At 48.1% G+C, this 18,042-nt stretch overlaps 1 protein-coding gene across 1 annotated transcript; it reads right to left on the bottom strand.

Annotated features, from left to right (window-relative positions):
* Positions 1-61: 61 nt before the first annotated feature.
* Positions 62-17,728, bottom strand: LOC122394476 (ras association domain-containing protein 8-like). Its single transcript, XM_043391363.1, has 9 exons — positions 17,586-17,728; positions 8,939-9,179; positions 7,762-8,225; positions 7,539-7,668; positions 6,126-6,266; positions 3,276-3,392; positions 2,298-2,437; positions 1,610-1,893; positions 62-1,318 (listed from the first exon to the last, which is right to left on the bottom strand). Exons 2-9 carry the CDS (start codon positions 9,119-9,121, stop codon positions 1,218-1,220), a joined length of 1,560 nt encoding a protein of 519 aa, XP_043247298.1. The 5' UTR covers positions 9,122-9,179; positions 17,586-17,728; the 3' UTR covers positions 62-1,217.
* Positions 17,729-18,042: the final 314 nt, after the last annotated feature.

The raw sequence follows: 18,042 nt of genomic DNA, 5'->3' as shown, positions 1-18,042 counted from the left end.
CTCTCGGGAAGCTGCAAAGAAAACTGTCCGGTCATCCGCACGACCTCCACAAAAATTTCGCTTAAGTCGTCTTCTGTATATTACCATCGCAAATAGGCGCACAAACTTCCACTCTCACTCAGCCGATCCTCTCACTCTCTCCCCGGCCCGCCCTCTCTCCTCTCTCGGTCACCCCGGGGGCGGACCGGGCCGTCGTTTGATTGTCAGAAGACACCCCACGCTCGCCTCTACCCCCGCAGCGGGGCAGTCTGGCGCGTTAGTTACCCTCCGCAGACTCTGAGCTGAAGCACAGCACACGCGCTGCCTCGTCTATAACACAGCAGCACGGCCGAGCCGGCGCACAGTGGGGGCACCGGCCGACAATATGGCACGCGCCGGTAAACAAATGTACACTGGGGGGCGAGCTAGCTACCAAGTAAATAAACACAATTGAAGGCGTGCAAACGCTAAAATAAGCCCTGAATTCAAACACAGATTATAATGATTGTTCATAGGTTGACATGCAATACTTGCTCAGCTAAAACACACAACTCAAATCGACTAAAAACTCGGCATAGTAGGCATCTGTACAGAATACGACGTTGATCTGTCAATTAAACACGCACACACAATGGTGAAGATTACTACTCAGACCTATCGGCTATTGTATATAATGTAAACGTAAGATCGTACCACGTCGTGTCCATGCTTTAAATACGTATCTGGTAACAGTTCTGTCGCTCAACTCGGGGTGTTCGCCCAGCGGCGGACCTCACAACGAAACACGACCAACAGGGCAGGGCGTAAAACTAATAGCGTAAACTAAGTCGGGGTCAAGGCAAGAAAACAACCAAACAATGTTGTACTAGGTTTCAAAACGGCGTGCGTACCGTTCAAGATCCTAAAGCTACGTCGAAAATAAGATTCAAGCAGCAGCACAAGCAGCGAAAAGCGGCAACGACGCCAAAAAGCGCGGGCACGGATATGCGCGAACAACAAAGCAGCGCCACATCCACGTCGACAGAAAGGGGCGTCTGAAGCGTGTCCGACAGCGCACAACATCCAAACAGCGAGCGATTAGTGAGCGGAAGCGGTAATATCTAGCGGCAGCGGGCGTCGATATGTGGCAAACTCTAGACGCAGGAACAGTAAGCAGTAGCGGGCGCTGGCGGGCGGCCGGGTAGCCTCCCTGGCCCCTGGGAGGGGTCGGGCGCCCCTCGGGAGGGGGAGGGTGCCCCTCAGACCCAGACGCCGTGCGGGTTCTTGCTGGTGGGCACGGCGCTCTCCAGCTGACGCGGCGAGCCGATCAGCTGCCGACTCACACCCGACTTGGCCGGACCTGGAGACACGGGAAGCACACAGGGACACGTCAGGCTGGTGGATGAGTACAACACTGCGCGGTATACCTTCGCCAGGTTTGGCAAGGCGAAACCAAAAAGTACACTAAACAATGGCCTTCTCAAACTTAAATTGTGATTCTGCAATGTCCTTAACACCAACAGGATTCCTCTCTAACCATATCAGAAATAAAGCGATAATCCAAACCATTCCAAACCATAAGCACCACCACTGTCACATCAGCTCATCAACCAGTGACTGTGGAAACAACCGTAGGTACCTCGATTCTCACCTTCGGTGACTTTGGCGAGCTCCTCGGTGCCGGACATGCGCAGGCTCTCCAGGTTGACCGTCTTCAGTTCCTCGAGCAGCTGTTCGACTCGCCGCTGTCGCTCCAGCAGCTGTTCTCCCAGCTGGCCGATCTGGGTCTCCAGGTCGGCGCGCTCCGTCTCGGTGCGGTCCGACTGCTCCTGGAGAGCGGACAGCTGCGCGGCCAGCTGCTCCAGCTGCTGCTGCGTCAGCTGCGCCTCCTGGTCGCTCCGCTCCTGCTCCGACTTCAGAGACTCGCCCAGATCCCTGCGGGAGGGGAAGAAGGGCCGGAGTTAGTTGGTAATCGTGGTGGGAGCTGAGCAGCGTGACATGATGCACAGATGATATCGACCCATGGAAGAGGACGGGATAAGGTGACAGTCCCAAGGTCTGACACGCCTTTGGTCATTCCGTTCCGGCGGGTATGCGGATTTTGGAGGGAGTAGACCTTAGTGGTAGTCAGTTGAACTTGCCGGGCCAGACCTTACTCCGGTCTAAAGACTCAAGGCAACGAAGAGACATCTTACGAGCCGAAAACACGCCGAACAGTTTATCCCAATGTAAGTTTAATTCATAGCAAATATTACGCAAATTCATAAGACCCGTGAGCCAGGGACGGATCATCTATCTCTCATGCACAGCTGTCACTTCGTCATTCGGTCACCAATTACCGTATTTTCTCCGAGTACGTCTTCAGCTCCGTCTCACATGTAGCCAACTTCTCCTTGAGCTGTTCACTCTCGGTCTTGATCCTCTCTCCCTCCTCGGACTCCCTCCTCAACTCCTCTGCCTTCTCCTCTGCCTCGGCAATCTGTCCAAAGGGAACTCAGTCAGACATGGTCACAAGAGGGGGTGAGGGCTTGGGAAGGAGACATTCTGTGGTGAGAGTGCAGGCAAGCGCACGGGATTTGAGAGACAGGACAATGCCACAGTTTGGTGTAAAATGATGCGAGTGTTAAGTGAAGCAAAAGGCTGGTATTGAAACCCAGCGAACGGCGATGACAAGAGGCGCAGCACATGCTAGACGCCGACACAAAAAGCTAATGCGTAGCACATACGACGCAGTTCCTTCCACCTGTAGGCCGGATATCGCATTGGACGCCGCGCCAAGTGCACCACGTAAATCGGTACCCCCTGACCCCACTGCTGGCCTCAATAACACCTCCACCAATCCCCTAAACCCGCCGACAAACATACTATTTCCACCTCCCTCTCTCAGGCCCCTAAAGCAGTGGAAAACTCACTATCAAAACAACCAACACGGAACTGCTGCTGTGCCTCGTCTGTGTGCAACGTGAAACCGCAGCTAAACAAGCGGCATGCGAGCCGACCGCCAGCTCAGTCGTGTACCAGCTGACCCATGACGCATCACAAAACAGTCGGCTGGCCAGCATCCATAGAGCAGGTCATGGTATAGCCCACATCAAACCACGGGGAACTGGCCCAGGGGCTGGCTGCCGCTGCCGTCAGTGTGAGGGGATGTGACAGGGCTAGTGTTCGCGGGGAACCGTTCGTTGCATAAGGATAGGTGGCAGTCGGCAGGACGTGAGCTGAAGCATCCTCCGAGGATAAAACAAGACTTCATGGTAGCAATGACGATTGAATGTATTCGTCAAGAAGTGAACGGTGTGATTGGTGGGACTTCTTACCTCCTGATTTCGCTCCGCCAGCAGCGCCTCGAGGCGACTGGCCTCGGAGCGAACGGCTGACAGTTGAACGTCCTGCTCTCGCTGAAACTCTTCCAGGTACACAATCTCGGCGTCACACTGAAATACAGGAACAGTGACGTCATTATTCACCGGCTGTGAAGTCAAAATATACGTGACACGCGTCATGTAGACGATTAATTCCAAATGTTGTAGCCGGTTAAACACAACTGTCAACGCTTACACCAACATAAGGACGCGTCGATAACGGCGACACAATTAAAGATCATTCTTCCACGGGAAAATCGAAGAAAAGACAGCATCATTAGTCCAGGCTGCTTTAGTTTCATTCACAGTTTCGAAGAAAAAAAAATTGTATCACATGGTTAACCACCACGCAGTACGGAGCGGAATGCGCTGGATTCAAGCAGTTCGTATTACACGGAGCGACGCGGGAGCACGCCGGCGTGGAATGTGTCATTTCATAGGTGCGTGACAGTGCACGCGGTTTGAGCCGAGCATTTTCTGCTCTCGATTAAAGCAATATCAGCTTCTACCAGCGGGAATGCAGCGATGCCTAGAGCCGGAGCAAGAGCCGGGAGAAGGACTGGCTAAGAAGGCAGCTGTGTACAAAAAAAAAACTATTATTTTAATGACTATCATAACACTTCATTCCATAATGAATTAGTGTGTTTTGAATGCGAAAGGAGGTCTAACAATCGTGTAGGATCTGGAATCCTCATTATAGCCGCCGATTGGCAAATACCGACCGCATAACTCAATCAATCTGGGCGATAAATGCGCAACTGTTGTGTGTTGCCATACCGTCAGCGCTAGCCTCAAATAACATCTTCCAGCACAGCTGACCTCCTAGCTACAACAGATCATTCCAACAGACGTCAATGACCAATGTTACCCTCCAGACGCAGCTCTGACGGGTCATCCTTACACCTATCCTCTCCACCCTCGCACCTCCACCCACCCTATCCATCCCCGCGCCCCCGTGACGGCCACCGGTCACCGGCCGCGCTCTAAACTCGGAAATAGCCCGCTGCCAGGCCGAGCCGACCGTCGGTTTGGCCCAGTTCCACACCGGCGGAACGATCGGTAGCCCCTCCCGGTGGGGGGAGGGGGGGGGGCGGCTGGGTACGCTGGGAGCTCTGAACGACAGTCCAGTCCTCCGACACTGGCGGTTCTGACCAACTCTCTGATATGTTTATGACACATGCTGTTGGTTCTTCACTGACAGTCACTGGCACTTTGGGAAGGTCCAATGAGACATCAATCTTCGCTATCCTTAGGACCAGCCGACCCCCTATCCCTTAACCCGCGCACCGACGGGGGTCTGCGCCAACTTCGTACCGACGGGGGGGGGGGGCGGATGACCGCCCCCCCCCCTGAGATCTCGAGAACGAAGCAAGATAGCGACAAGCGGTAAACGGCATCGGATACGCACGGACAAGGTCTACAATTTTTACTAAGGTCATTTTCAGGTCAGGTCAAAGATGACGTCACAGGGGTCGAAAAAGTCAAAATGGCGGCGCTAGATAAGGAGAGAGGTTTCCTCGAATAACTTTCGAATTAGTCATGATAGGAACAAACTAAGGGCATCATCGTGATCCTCTCGTCAATCCGCATCGAATGATATATATGTTGACCTCGAAAGGTCAAGGTCAAAGGTTGACCTCAGGTCACGTGACCTCGAGGTCATCATGTATATCATTTGATGCGTCTTGACGAGCTGAACACAATGAGACCATCCGCGCGGCTGTATCTTGTTCCTGTACGGAGTTATTGGCAAAAAACCTTTGGTGACCTTTGATGACGTCACATGACCTTACAGCTGCCCAACAGCAAAACAGACCTCAAGGTAGTGAAGGTTGATCGTATATGAAGTCATGTATGGTATATGGGGCCATTCCGACCCGTTTTAGTGGTAAAAACAGGGAGTTGATTTTTCCTCCATTGACTTATAATGGGGAGGTCGCGAAATTGACCTGACCTTAGGTCACCGACATCAAAATTCCGAGACATACAAATTGTAGCTACTAATGACCTTATAACATCCTGCGACTTTCAAAGGCCTCTGAAATCTACTGTAGCTCTGGCACGGTGACAAAGTTGCAAAAAAGTGACTTGAGGTTGGGTCATTCAAAGTGACCTGGTGACCTGACCTTCAAAGTTAGGAGATTCAAACTTGCACACCATGTGTAAAATTGATGAGAGAATAGTCGTACCAAATTTCGCGGCGGGTTTTCCCGCTATCCGCGAAAAACCTCGGGGGGGGGGGGCGGATATCCGCCCCCCGTCGGTGCGCGTGTTAACGTAGCTAAAAACCTATGTCTGACCAAGAGTTGCTCCATAAGACAGCCCACAAACCCCAAATGATCACTCCGTTCAAAGTCTGGTCAGTCATACCCATCCTGCCCACACCAACATCCTCGTTACGCCCCACGCCCGTCCATCTGGCAGCAGTGTTCTAAAATTGGATATTGGTTGGGTGTGCCGATGAAGAAAAAAAAAATCCTAGGATGAGAAAAAAGAAAGTAAATAACTGCAGTATTTTTGTAAAATGGTGTAATGCCAATTTTTATGCTAACTGATAAACCAGGATTTCATGTCAGGATCTTGACAGGGTGTGAAACAAAAGGATGTGGGTGCATCAACTGTCAAGTGACAAGTGAACTGGCTGTTGGGAATACATGAAACTCTTTTCAGAGATGAAGTAAAGTCAGTCATTCATATTTTAGGGATGAAAATATTTTCCCCATTAGGTGTGATTTGCCACTAAAAAGGCTGAAAAATGAAACACTGTCTGGCAGCACCAGTTGTTCACCCGATGACGTCACGCACCTTTGTGACGTCGGCCTGGAGCGAGCTGAGCTGGTGTTTCTGCGCGTTGACGACCGAGAGGAGCTCACGGTACTGACTGTTGTAGACCACCTCCTCCATGGCATACTGGTCGGTGGCGAGCCGTCGGCCCGGCCCGCGCCCCTGCGCGCACAGATCAGACTTATCAAGGAGGAGACAAACACGACCAACATTCGTCGAGACGAGCCGTGGGGGGATGATCCAAAGGTGGACACATCGTGTTGGACCATGGTGGTCACGCAACCTTATGAGTCACGAATGTACGTACCTATAATGAGAATAGAAAGCGAGCTGTGTCCGCTTGTCGTTAAAATTAAGTTCTTTAATACTTGCTCAATCCAAATAGCCAGAAGCATCAATCGTGTTTTTAGTTTAAATCATAAAAATACAGCACCAATCAAGACAAATTACAGCTAATCAGCGGGAAAATCCACCTAGTCGGCGTTCTGGCTTACTTAGACTAAGTATATTCTGAATCCGTTATCTGATGGCTCAATGTAGACTTGGCCTGATTCCTGCTGGCAGGGATGCCGATCGGAAAGATAATTCACATGGCCCGCGTTGTCGACACAATATTAGCCAAAGAGCCGTCGGGTGATTCAACCCAAAACCAGCCCATCGAGTATGACTGGAGTGTCGCTCCTGATAGTACAAGCATCACGTCATACTGGGCATAGTGCATCGCATGTATTAAAACTTAACCACAGAAATGGTGCAGCTCGGCCAATTCTCGGCAAGCCGCCTGGCTATGAGCAATAGAGAATTTGAGGAACGCATATTTACCTATTCATGGGCACGATTACCTTTCTACCTATGAAACCGCCTTATTCATGCAGCTTGAAGTTGCGGACATTTGCTACCGGGCATTACAACTTGCATGACATGGTATCCGTACCGTGCGTAATGCGCATCACTATTTATCATATGCATAGAACGTTAAGCCACTCATTGTAAGAATATCGCACAAACAAAAGGTCGGCCAAATACGAATATCGTCATTCTCTATATACGGTGATTTCTTTCCTATCAGCAACCAACGACCATGAAACCTTGGCCGAACAAAGCAGAAGTACGATAACGCTTTTTACGTAGCAGTAAGGACGAATGGTGAAAGGAAGACAATTTGCTAGAAAGCATCGCATGCGCAAGACGCGAATTCGAAAAAGGTCAGCCATGGAAAAATGAATAGCTGCTGACCTGGCTGAGCACATACTGCACGGATAGCAACTTCATGAAAGTTCGCGAGCTATGGTTACCCATATAATAAAAAAACATCCAGTAATGAGCGAAAATGACTGACTGAAACTTAATGTTTACCAATCTGCTGCTATAAGAAGTAGATGCAACAGCATATTCTCGATCCGTTCATTCATGTCGCCGTTGATGCCTGCTCACCTTTGCCGGGTGTCCGGGCGGAGTGCCGGAGCCATCCGGGATCTGACTAGAGAGGGGCGCGGCCGGCGGCGGCTGCGGCGGCGCCGGCCGCAGCGGGCTGCTGGACTGGCTGCTGCCGCTGCCGGACGGACTCCGGCCGGGCGGCGGCGGCGGCGGCGGCGGCGGCTCGCGGTAGGGCGGCGGCCGGCGTGGCCCCGCCCGGCCCGCCGCCGGCGGCGGAGGGTCCCGGTACGGCGGCGGCGTGCTGAACCGCGGCCCCGGAGACGGTGCCGCCTCGCCGGCCCGTCGCAGACCCGGAACCCGGTCGTGACTAGTATTGAGACTGGTGTCGGCGCTCGACACGCTGTCATTCAGGCCCGGCTTGTCGGTCAGCCGGGGCGGCGGAGGGGGCGGCGCGGCCGGCCCGGCCGGCGGCCACGGCTCGTCGGCGGGCCGCTGCTGCACGCCACGCACCACGCCCACGGTGCCGCGCTTCACGTGCTCCAGCAGCCGCAGCTCGGAGCGGCGCCGCTGCAGCTCCGGCGACAGCACTGTCGTGCTAGTGTCGGGACTCGGCGGAGACGGCTCGGACGGGCCGCGGGATGAGCGGCCCGAGCGGCGCGCGCGAGACGGAGACTTGGCCTCCAGCGGCGAGCGCAAGAGGATGAACTGCACGTCACTCGAGTACTCGCCCCATTTCATCAGCACCTGGCGAAACAGCAGGGCGAGGTAGTCAGACCCGAAACCGGTGGCAGGCCACGGGCTTTACGGTACATAATACGGGATATAATACGGTATATAATACGGCCTGTGAGCCGGCTTAACAACCGTAGTTGAACAATGGCCTGGGTGACCTGATGCCCACCAACAGGTTCATTGCTCGTAAGATTGTATGACCTTGTCTTTATTTTACCTGTCATTAGACATTTTTTGTTAACGACATGCAACATATCATGAGCCAGGTGAACAATATACAATTTTTATAACAGCAAACTAGTCACTGTTGACCTGCTCGAGAACATGCAAACAACAGCTTTTTCGAGTCTGACAAACGCCCTTAAACGACGATTCCCGAAGCTAATCTTTATTCAACAAAGATAAATCTTCGCGACTGAGAACAAGCCTGTTGTCTCATTTCAATTCGGGAACTAAGCAGGAAGCGAGTTGTATTCCGTTTATAAATAGTCTCGACTGTCCTAACGATCGGAATAAAATTGAAGGAAGAGGACATAATGCTAAGCACTCAAGTTTTGTTTTATGTTATGACTATTTACGAGTGCACAAACACATTGGATGAATAATTAAATCAAGACATTGCATTAGCAAATCCAAGTCTTGGACGACCCCTCAACCATTTCCATTCCTTTCAATCGCCCCTCACCCCATCCAGCTCAGCTATTCCCCCAGCTGACCATCCTCACCTTGACCGGGTTCTCCTGCGGCGCCAGCAGCCGCTCGTTGTTCCGCCACCGCTCGATGAGCGTGAAGCGGCCGGTGCGGCCGGTGGCGTGTGCCAGCGCGTACACCACGTCCTGGCAGCTGGTGGCCTCGGTGACGCCGCAGACGATCCGCTGGATGCCGTCCACCCACACCTTCAGCTCCATGACGGCGGCGGCGGCGGCGGCGGCTACCAGCCCGGCGCGGCCCGCTCAGGGCGCCCGCCTGAGGGGAACGAGGGGTCAGAGGGATGGTCCGTGGTAGAAGCGGGGTCAGGGAGCTGTCTTATTGCTGAGACGTGGTCACTGGTCAAAGAACTGTGGAGAGGTGTGGACAGGGTCCAGGGTTCTGTCCTTTTGAAGAGGACTGCAGCCAGGGAACTGTGGAGAGCTGGTGCCTGGTCCAGGGATCTATCCTGTGTAGGAGGCACAGTCAGGATCTGTACTGTGAAGGGGAGTGTCCAGAAAACTGTCCTGACTGCTGTGAAGAGAAGTGGCCAGGAAATCATGCTGTGGACTGTGGAGTGAACATGAAATGGGTACAATCCTGTGGAAGAGGCATCTGGCCTGCAGAAGAAGAACTACCTGTGAACCCCAAGATATTTGTTTAGAGTGTTTTCCAGACAAGTTATTGTTGTCAGAGACATGATGGGATAACAATTAAGATCAATAAATGAAAAAATATTGTAAACAGATATATCAAGATTGCAATTCATAAGTTGTAACAGAGAGTACATACTGTTATGCCTTCTTTGGCCTTCTTTGAATCAGTTTTACTAACATTTTAATTTGGTACCTGGAGATAAGTGTTAGGTATGCCTTCTTTGGCCTTCTTTGAATCAGTTTTACTAACATTTTAATTTGGTACCTGGAGATAAGACTATGAGTTATGACTTTGTAAGCTGAACAAAATATGAAACTAGAATATGATAATTTACCCACAAAGAAAAATGCCTGCTTAACTCATGACAATTTTACATTGAAATATCAAGATGCTAATTGTACCTAAATGTTGGTTATTTGCTTAGCAAGCTTCTTTTAAGTCTGCTTTAGCTAAGTTTTTGATTGCAGGTAGAAGCAATGAACAACTTAACCTCAACCTAGTCTGTTCCATTGCCTGCTTATTTGATCATCAGCTTCTGGTAGGTACTGAAAGGCCAACTTTAAATTCAAATTATTTACGAACTGTTTGTAGTGTACACCTATCAATGGTGGTGGTTAGCGAATGAGGTAGTAGCCATAGCTAGTGGCCAGTAAGTGGGGTGAACCACATGCTGTCATGTAGGCATGATAATTTTTTTTTAGTTAGGTATGCTTTTATTGACTTCTGGCACTGGAAAACAGTAGGCACCTACCTACCTACCTATGATGGTTGGTGAGTTTCAACCTATGCATTCAAGATAACACATGACCTAACCTGGGTATAGATGCATTTCAGGAAATAGAGTACAGCAACGTCAATACTTTAAAGAAGTAAACGCAATTAGGAACACTTCTTACACTTTTTAAAGGAAATAGTTCACTTTTAACATGGGGTTTTGAGCTGGAATAGCAGTTTCGTAGCTTGAGCTGAGACTAGCACAAATCAGGAGCTTTTACGGCTCAACGATCACCTTAGACGAAGAAATTCCATTTCTCGTTCCGAAAAGAGTGCCTTGTAGAGGAATGCGTGCCTTGCACAGGAATGCAGCCACGTCATCGTCAGCCAATCAGCGTGCTGCTTACAGCCAATGCAGTATTCGTAGGTTTGAGCTACGCAATATGATTGGTCAATGCGTAATAAGCTTCCGCGTCAAACATTATTTTACATAGAATATAGTTCGCCCTATATTAAAATAAAGAAAATAATTGTTTTTACAAAAAGGTTTTATTTTATTTCATGATTATTTTGAGCATAAAAAATCATAAATCAATAGCAAAATACTGATTTCAGGAAAGTGGACTGTTTCCTTTAACTCTTACCTGGTTCTCTTACCTGGTTGGGTTCCCATTTGTGTCGGAAAGAAAAGGCAAGGTGGAAGGACCGAAAGGAATTGGAAGGAACCCTGAATGCCAGACGCGCCAGCCCAGTTGTGATATTCTTGACCATTAGTCCTGGGAGTTTTGACTGGTATTGTGCGTCTTCCACAAGCTCGTCAGATGAACGCAGTCACATTTCTACACGCTTAGCTACGAGGAAATAACCTACATACCTATAACTACTTACAAAATCAGCACTGCTCATCCTCAATCATATCTGAGCAGGCTATTACGTGCATGTACCTCAATCATTTTCTTAAAGCTAGCTATGTTAGGTGCACGGACAGCATCCTCAGGCAGTGAGTTCCAAACAGCAATGCATCTGACAGAGAAAAAGCGCTTTCTAGTGTCTGTGTGGGTGAGAGTGGGGAAAATCCTAAAGCAATGGCCCCTAGTCCGATCCTGTGGAGGGCGGTCGAACAGGTCATCTGGACTCAGGCACGATCTACCGTTAAACAGCTTCCAACATTGTATCAAGTCCGCACGAATGAGCCTCCCTTGGACAGAATACAGGTTCAAGGACTGTAGGCGATCTGCATAGCTTAATCCATTCATTCCATCCACTCGCTTTGTCCACTTCCTCTGAACATTTTCTAAGACCCGCAAGTCTTTCAGATAACCTGTATGCCACAAGCATGAACAGTATTCTATAACAGGTCGGATATGAGTAGTGAGCAAGAACAACATAAATGCGCGAGACCTGCAAACGGTAGACTTAAGAAAACTATGGGCCAGACCGCTAGCCTTGTGTGCAACAGTCCTAATGTGCTCGTGAAATTTAAGCTGCGAGTCGACAGTAACACCAAGATCAGAGTGAGAATCTACATGTGGGATTTGCTGTCCATCAAGGAAGTACACCGGTGAAGGCAAGTTAGCGCGGGGCCTCGCAAAGCGGAGAACTGCACATTTCTTTGGGTTCATTTTCAGACACCACGATGCTGCTGTGGTTTGCAGTGTATCAATGTCTTTTTGTACTTGGGCAGAGGATAACACTGGTGAGGTTCCTGGGGCATGTTTCACACAGGCATAAAGTTTCAGGTCATCTGCAAAAATTTTATATTCACTTCTCAGCTGTGATGCTACGCCGTCAATATAAACCAGGAACAACAGGGGCCCAAGGACAGAGCCCTGCGGTACACCACTGCTGACAACCCTAGGTTGGCTTATCATGTCCTTCACACACACTTGCATCTGTCTGCCCTGGAGAAATGAACGTATCCAGTCAATGAGAGCACCTGTCAAACCAATCGATCTCAGTTTGGTTATCATGAGATCGTGGCAGACGACATCAAACGCCTTACTGAAATCGAAGAGAATGACGTCAGTCACGCCACCAAGGTCCGTGTTTTTAGACACTGTGTTATAAGCTAGGAGCAGCTGGTCCATTGTACTTCTGCCAGTCCTGAAACCGAATTGGTTTGAGGTCAGCAGTGAGTTCGTTTCCAGGTAATTACGTATCTGCGTGCAAATCAGGCGTTCCATCGTTTTGCACACAACAGACGTCAGACTGATAGGTCTATAGTTTAGTGGATCAAACCTGGAGCCCTTCTTGAAAATAGGTATAACTAGGGATTTTTTCCAGCAAGAGGGTAGTCGTCCCTCTCTCTCTGTGATCTCGTGTATATAATCTGTAAAGGGTAGGCGAGGTCATCGGCACATTCCTTCAATACCTGTGGATGTATTCCATCGGGGCCCATGGCAGAGTTAGGGTCGAGATCTTTGAGAGCAAGGCGAACATTCTCTGTACATACTTCTACATGGCTGAGAGTCCCGTCGAAGGCCTGGTGGGGCGAGGGGTTAGTGGGGGTGACAGTGGTGAATACAGAGGCAAAAGATGTTGCAAGTAGCTCAGCCATAGCTGTGGGATCATCAGTATGGTGACCAGATTGCAAAAGCAAGGGACCAACCGCTGGTCTGCCGGTCTTCTTGTTTCTTATATAAGAATGGAGCAGTTTGGGATTGTCCTTTGACCTGTCAATAAGACTAGATTCGTAATCACACTGCGATCTGGCGGCAAAATTTCGCAACTCGCGGTTTACAGATGAGAAAAGCTTATATGCGGCCAGTGTACCAGTAGAGCTTAGGTTAGGTTTAGGTTTATAGATGTGAGCTAGGATTAGACCAATGTCTATTTGGTGCTCACTTCATAGCATGGGTACTGGATTTGGATCACATTGAGGATGATTTTGTGGCCCAGTGTTGGTCTAGCCTCTCTTTGAAAGAGTTTGTTGATGGAGCCAGGACAACATCATCTGGCAGTTTGTTCCAGTGGTTGATGACCCGTTGTGAGAAAAACTGGCTTCTTGCTTTGTGAGTAACTCTCTTCTTGGTCAATTTCAGGTGATGTCCTCTTGTTCTGCTGTCCTCAGTCCTTGCAAAGAAAAGCTCTGGGTCCATCCTCGTCTTCCCTGTAAGGACCTTATATGTCATGATAAGGTCTCCTCTCAGGATTCTCTGTTTGATGCTTGTAAGCCCGAGCCTGTTGAGCCGTTCTTGATAGGGAATATTCTTCATACCATGAACCATCTTGGTGGCCCTGCGTTGAACTTTTTCCAAAGTCTGAAAGTTTTGCACCATATAGGGACCCACTGCTTGAATACAGTACTCAAGGTGTGGCCTGATATAGGTTTTGTAAAGTACATTGAAATTCTGTCTGCTTATGGCCCCAAATGCCATTTTGAGCTGCTTCAGAGCAAAAGTTCCCTTACTTGCAGCCCTTGCACACTGGGCAGTTGGCTTCAAAGTGGTGTCAATCACTACTCCTAGGTCCTTTTCTTGGTTTGTTTCCTGTAGTGCATTGTAATCCTGATTTTGTTTCATGTAATATTTCCCTTTTGGATTGTTTTCACCACAATGCATAACCATGCATTTCGAGATATTGAAGCTTAACAACCAAGTGCTTGACCATCCAGCCAATATGTCTAAGTCTCGCTGAAGTTCTTGGATGTCTTGTTCGGAGGTGATATCCCGGTATACTTTCAAGTCATCTGCAAACATCTTGACTTGACTTTGCACCAGTGTAGGAATCTCGTTCACATAAATCAAAAACAGAATTGGTCCCAAAACCGAGCCTTGAGGCACCCCACTTGTAACTTTCACCCACTTTGACCGGCTATCACAGACTCTGACTTGTTGCTGTCTTCCAACGAGAAATTCTTTAAGCCATCTTAGTAAGTTCCCTTTTATTCCATATGCACTCATCTTGCTTAATAGTCTTCTGTGAGGAACTTTATCAAATGCTTTTTGATAGTCCAAGTATATGATGTCCAACCCTTTCCTTTCATCCAAGATCCTTGTCCAGTCCTCTAGGGCTTCCAATAGGTTTGTTTGGCATGACTTCATCTTGACAAATCCATGTTGATGCTTGCTTACCAATCTATGCGCTTCTAGGTGTTGTACAATCTGTTTCTTAACGATTCTCTCCATGACCTTACAGGCCTGGGAAGTGAGGCTCACTGGCCTGTAGTTGCATGCCTCACTCCTAGCGCCTTTCTTGTAGATAGGTGTTATGGTTGCTTTCTTCCAGTCATGGGGCAACTGGCCTGAGGTCAAAGTCTTGTTAAAGAGACAGCAGAAAGGTCTGGCTAGTTGCTCAGCACAACCCTTCATTACAGCTGAGGCCAAGTTGTCAGGTCCCGGTGCCTTCTCGGCTTTCAGACCTTTCAACTCTTTCAGAACTTGTTCTTCTGTGACTTGAATGTCTGACAGAGCCATTGTTGGATCCAATTGCTCAGGGAATGTGGGCATCTCTGCACTCCCTTCCTCTGTGTACACCATCGTGAAAAACTCCTGAAGGGTATCAGCCACTTCCTGGTCTGTCTTGGTAAGCTCCCCATGTTTATTCTTCAATGGTCCAACAGATGCCTTGACCTTATGTTGTGTTCTGATGTAGCTATATAGCTTCTTGCAACCTCCCTTAAGGCTGGCTGTTATCTTGTTTTCATATAAATGCTTTGCTTTACGAATCTCCTTTGTTGTTGTATTTCTCTGTTGTGTATACTTCACATGATTTTCTGCTGTTGCAGCTTCAACATATCTCTTCCAAGCTTTGTGTTTCAGCTTCACCTGCTTCTCCAGCCCACTGTGCCACCATGGTACTCTCAGTTTCTTTCTGGCCCTGATGGTCACTTTTGGGACATGCAAAGTTATCAGCTTGTTCAGCTCTTCCAGAATATAACCCCAAGCCTCTTCCACACTCATGCCCTCAATAATATCCCAGTCAACCTCACTCAGGGCTCTTGACATTTCTCTGTAATTTCCTTTACTAAAGTTCAATTTGGTAGCCTTTTGCTGATGCAACTTTGGAACACTTCCATAGCAAAAGTCCCAAGTCAGTGTCACATGATCACTTTTACCCAGTGGACTTTCCCTATTCACATTATCCACCATTAAAGGTTCAGAGGTGAAGATCAAATCTAGCCTTGATGGATGACAACCCTCTCTAAACCTAGTGTGAAACTTCACTTGCTGGAACAGTGTGACATCCTGAATTTTCTCAAAAAACATAGCTGGTGCAGCATTCTCTGGCCCTCTAACACTTCCACTTTCCCAATCAACCTCTGGAAAATTAAAATCCCTCATTAGGAGTAGGCATGTTGCTGGCATTCTACTAGCTTGCTCAATTACTTCCAGTAGCTTCTCGTTATTCTCAATACTGCTTACTGGGCTTCTATAACATACCCCTACAAGGATCCGTACTCCTGGCGATGGTTGAATATAACACCATATGGCTTCTTGAAAGTTCTTGTCATTTAATTCTTTACATTCAATAACTGTAAAGCTGCTCCGTATTAATAGCATGACACCACCACCTACTTGGGTGAGTGGCCTATCCATTCGCAAAACATGGTAACCATCCATATTAAACATTTCCTTTTGCCATACTTCCGTCAATCCAACCACGTCTGGGTCCAGGTGTTTTACCCTGCATCTTAATTCATCCTGTTTGTTGGCTAGACTGTTAATGTTTGTATACATACACTTCATTACTTTTGGTATACATTTTCCTTCATTTACAGCTCTACTGGTTTCTTGGGACAACCTTACCCCGAAACACTCTGTGCGTCTCCCGTCCTTTTTCTGTCAACTCTTCCCTGAGCTTCCGCTGGACTGCCCTTTCTTCCGGTGACTGATCTCTTGTCAGATAGATGTTGCTGAAACCTACTTCTTTCAGGCTCCACCTCTTGCTCATCAGTGCATCAACATCATCCTTCCTCTTCAGGCCTACTAGCAGCAGTCTTGGCTTTGGCTCTGACTCTCCTTCTTTTGATTCTTGTTTTTTCCCAAGTCTGAAGATCTTTGTGATCTCCATATCATTTTTTCCCAGTAGTGCCTCCTCAATGTTGTGAAAACTGTCACAATCGTACTTCTTCCTCTGTCCTGGGTCATTGGATTTGCTTTCAGGGATATTATGGATGATGATGTTCACTTCCCTCCTAGCAAGCTCTTCTCTCTTCTCAACCAGCATCTTCACATCCTGTGTACTTTTGAGCAATTCTGACTGCAGCTTTGGTATGGTTTGGACCACTTCCTTTTGCACTTTTGCCACTTTCTCGGCTTCCTTTTGCTGCTCTTGAATTTTCTCTGTGATATATTTCTCCATCGATCCAATTTTTTCTTCCAGTCTTTTGCTTGAATCCGCCCTCGTGTCAATCTCCAGTTTGTTCATGATCTCTTGCTTGACGTTCTCGAGCTTTGCTTCTAGCTTCTTTCCCATCTTGAGTATGTCCATGAAGTTAGGCTTGCAACTACAGCATAGCCAGATGAACTCGTAGTCTGATAGCGCCCTGAAGGCCTCCACGGTGAGGCTCTGGCACCTCGGGTGGAACCACTCCTCACATAGATCGCACTGAACAGAGTCCTCGCCATCTGCAATCCGTTGCCCACAAAGCTTCTTTCCACCTCTGCAGACATACTTTGGTTTCACCTTCTTTGACTTCCTTCCTTGCATTGTCTCTCCCCCATCACAATCACTGTTGTCCACTTCTACCTCTTTGTCTTGTTGATCATTGCTGATCACTGTTTGTGCTGTTTGTGATGCACTGGATCCCAATCTTGTTCTTATTTTGGCAGATGACATGGTAAAGATTCCTACTCTTACCTTTTCTGCTCTTCTTATTCACAATGACTCACGAAAATAAGAAATAACTGGCTAATATCTATCAACACCGCGACTGGGACCACAAGGAGGCAAAAGCGGCGCACAACAGGACTGGTCAAGGACAGAGAGGCAACTGAATCTAGTCTAGTCAGCTTCTGCCAGATTGCTGCCTCACCCTCTTGCACGTCTGCCAAGCTGCCTGGCGCCTGTGAATTAAGGAAATCGGGGGTCTTGTTTTCCAGGGTCTTGTTAACAGGTATCAATAATCAATATTCCCATTCATTTCTATCATGATCAACTCATTTTCTACCAGTGTTATAAATGTTTGAAGAGTCCTTTCACTGGGAAGTTGCTGTAATTTTGAACAATATTTTTATCGTTTTCATACTCAAAGTTCATGCTAGAATTATTGTCAAAATTTAATTCAAAAACTTATCATTTGTGATAAGCCACGACCTGGTTGCGTAATACCTTGGGCAATTGAGACCATTTATCAGGAAAATGTATATTTACCTGCAACAGCACTTCATCGCTTGTTAGGTAGGTACTTTTCGTTTAGTCTGAAGTACAAATAATCCAAAAACACTCCAGCATATCACAACCTTTTACAAAATACGCGGAGGATAAACAACACCCCCGAGTCAGAGCGCAGTGAAAATATACCAGATGCAACCAAGGTGTCAATCTATGGAAAATTGTGGAATTTACGTGCCAGCTGATACTCAAAGAAAGGAGAAAGAATGAATTCAAAGTGCGTTATATCTTATTTTTACCGTTTAAATATTTTTATTCTTTCCCATTTCATGTTAATAAAATTTATTCAACAAATTTTGAATTTGATGTAGATTCAGCATTGACAGATTTAACTTATTTTTATCAGTACATAACGGGATTTGCACAATAACAGCTGACTGCTTTCGGCACCGTCGAAATCAAAGGCACAGGAATATTTCTCAAAAGTTGATTGGAG

Source organism: Amphibalanus amphitrite, unplaced genomic scaffold (assembly GCF_019059575.1).
Source record: "Amphibalanus amphitrite isolate SeventyFive unplaced genomic scaffold, NRLGWU_Aamphi_draft 000594F_arrow, whole genome shotgun sequence".
Lineage (NCBI taxonomy): Eukaryota > Metazoa > Arthropoda > Thecostraca > Balanomorpha > Balanidae > Amphibalanus > Amphibalanus amphitrite.
Note: the sequence above shows the minus strand (reverse complement) of the source record. Positions and strands in the feature narration are given on the sequence as shown.

Bases quoted from the DNA above. Each gene is read 5' to 3' on its own strand.
- LOC122394476 (XM_043391363.1), bottom strand. From the start codon at position 9,121: ATGGAGCTGAAGGTGTGGGTGGACGGCATCCAGCGGATCGTCTGCGGC. The intron at 7,669-7,761 runs CCCTCCGCCGCC...GCCCGGCCGGAG, and splicing joins ACGCCGCCGCCGTACCGGGA to TCCGTCCGGCAGCGGCAGCA. The intron at 2,438-3,275 runs GTAAGAAGTCCC...CCCTTTGGACAG, and splicing joins TGGCGGAGCGAAATCAGGAG to ATTGCCGAGGCAGAGGAGAA.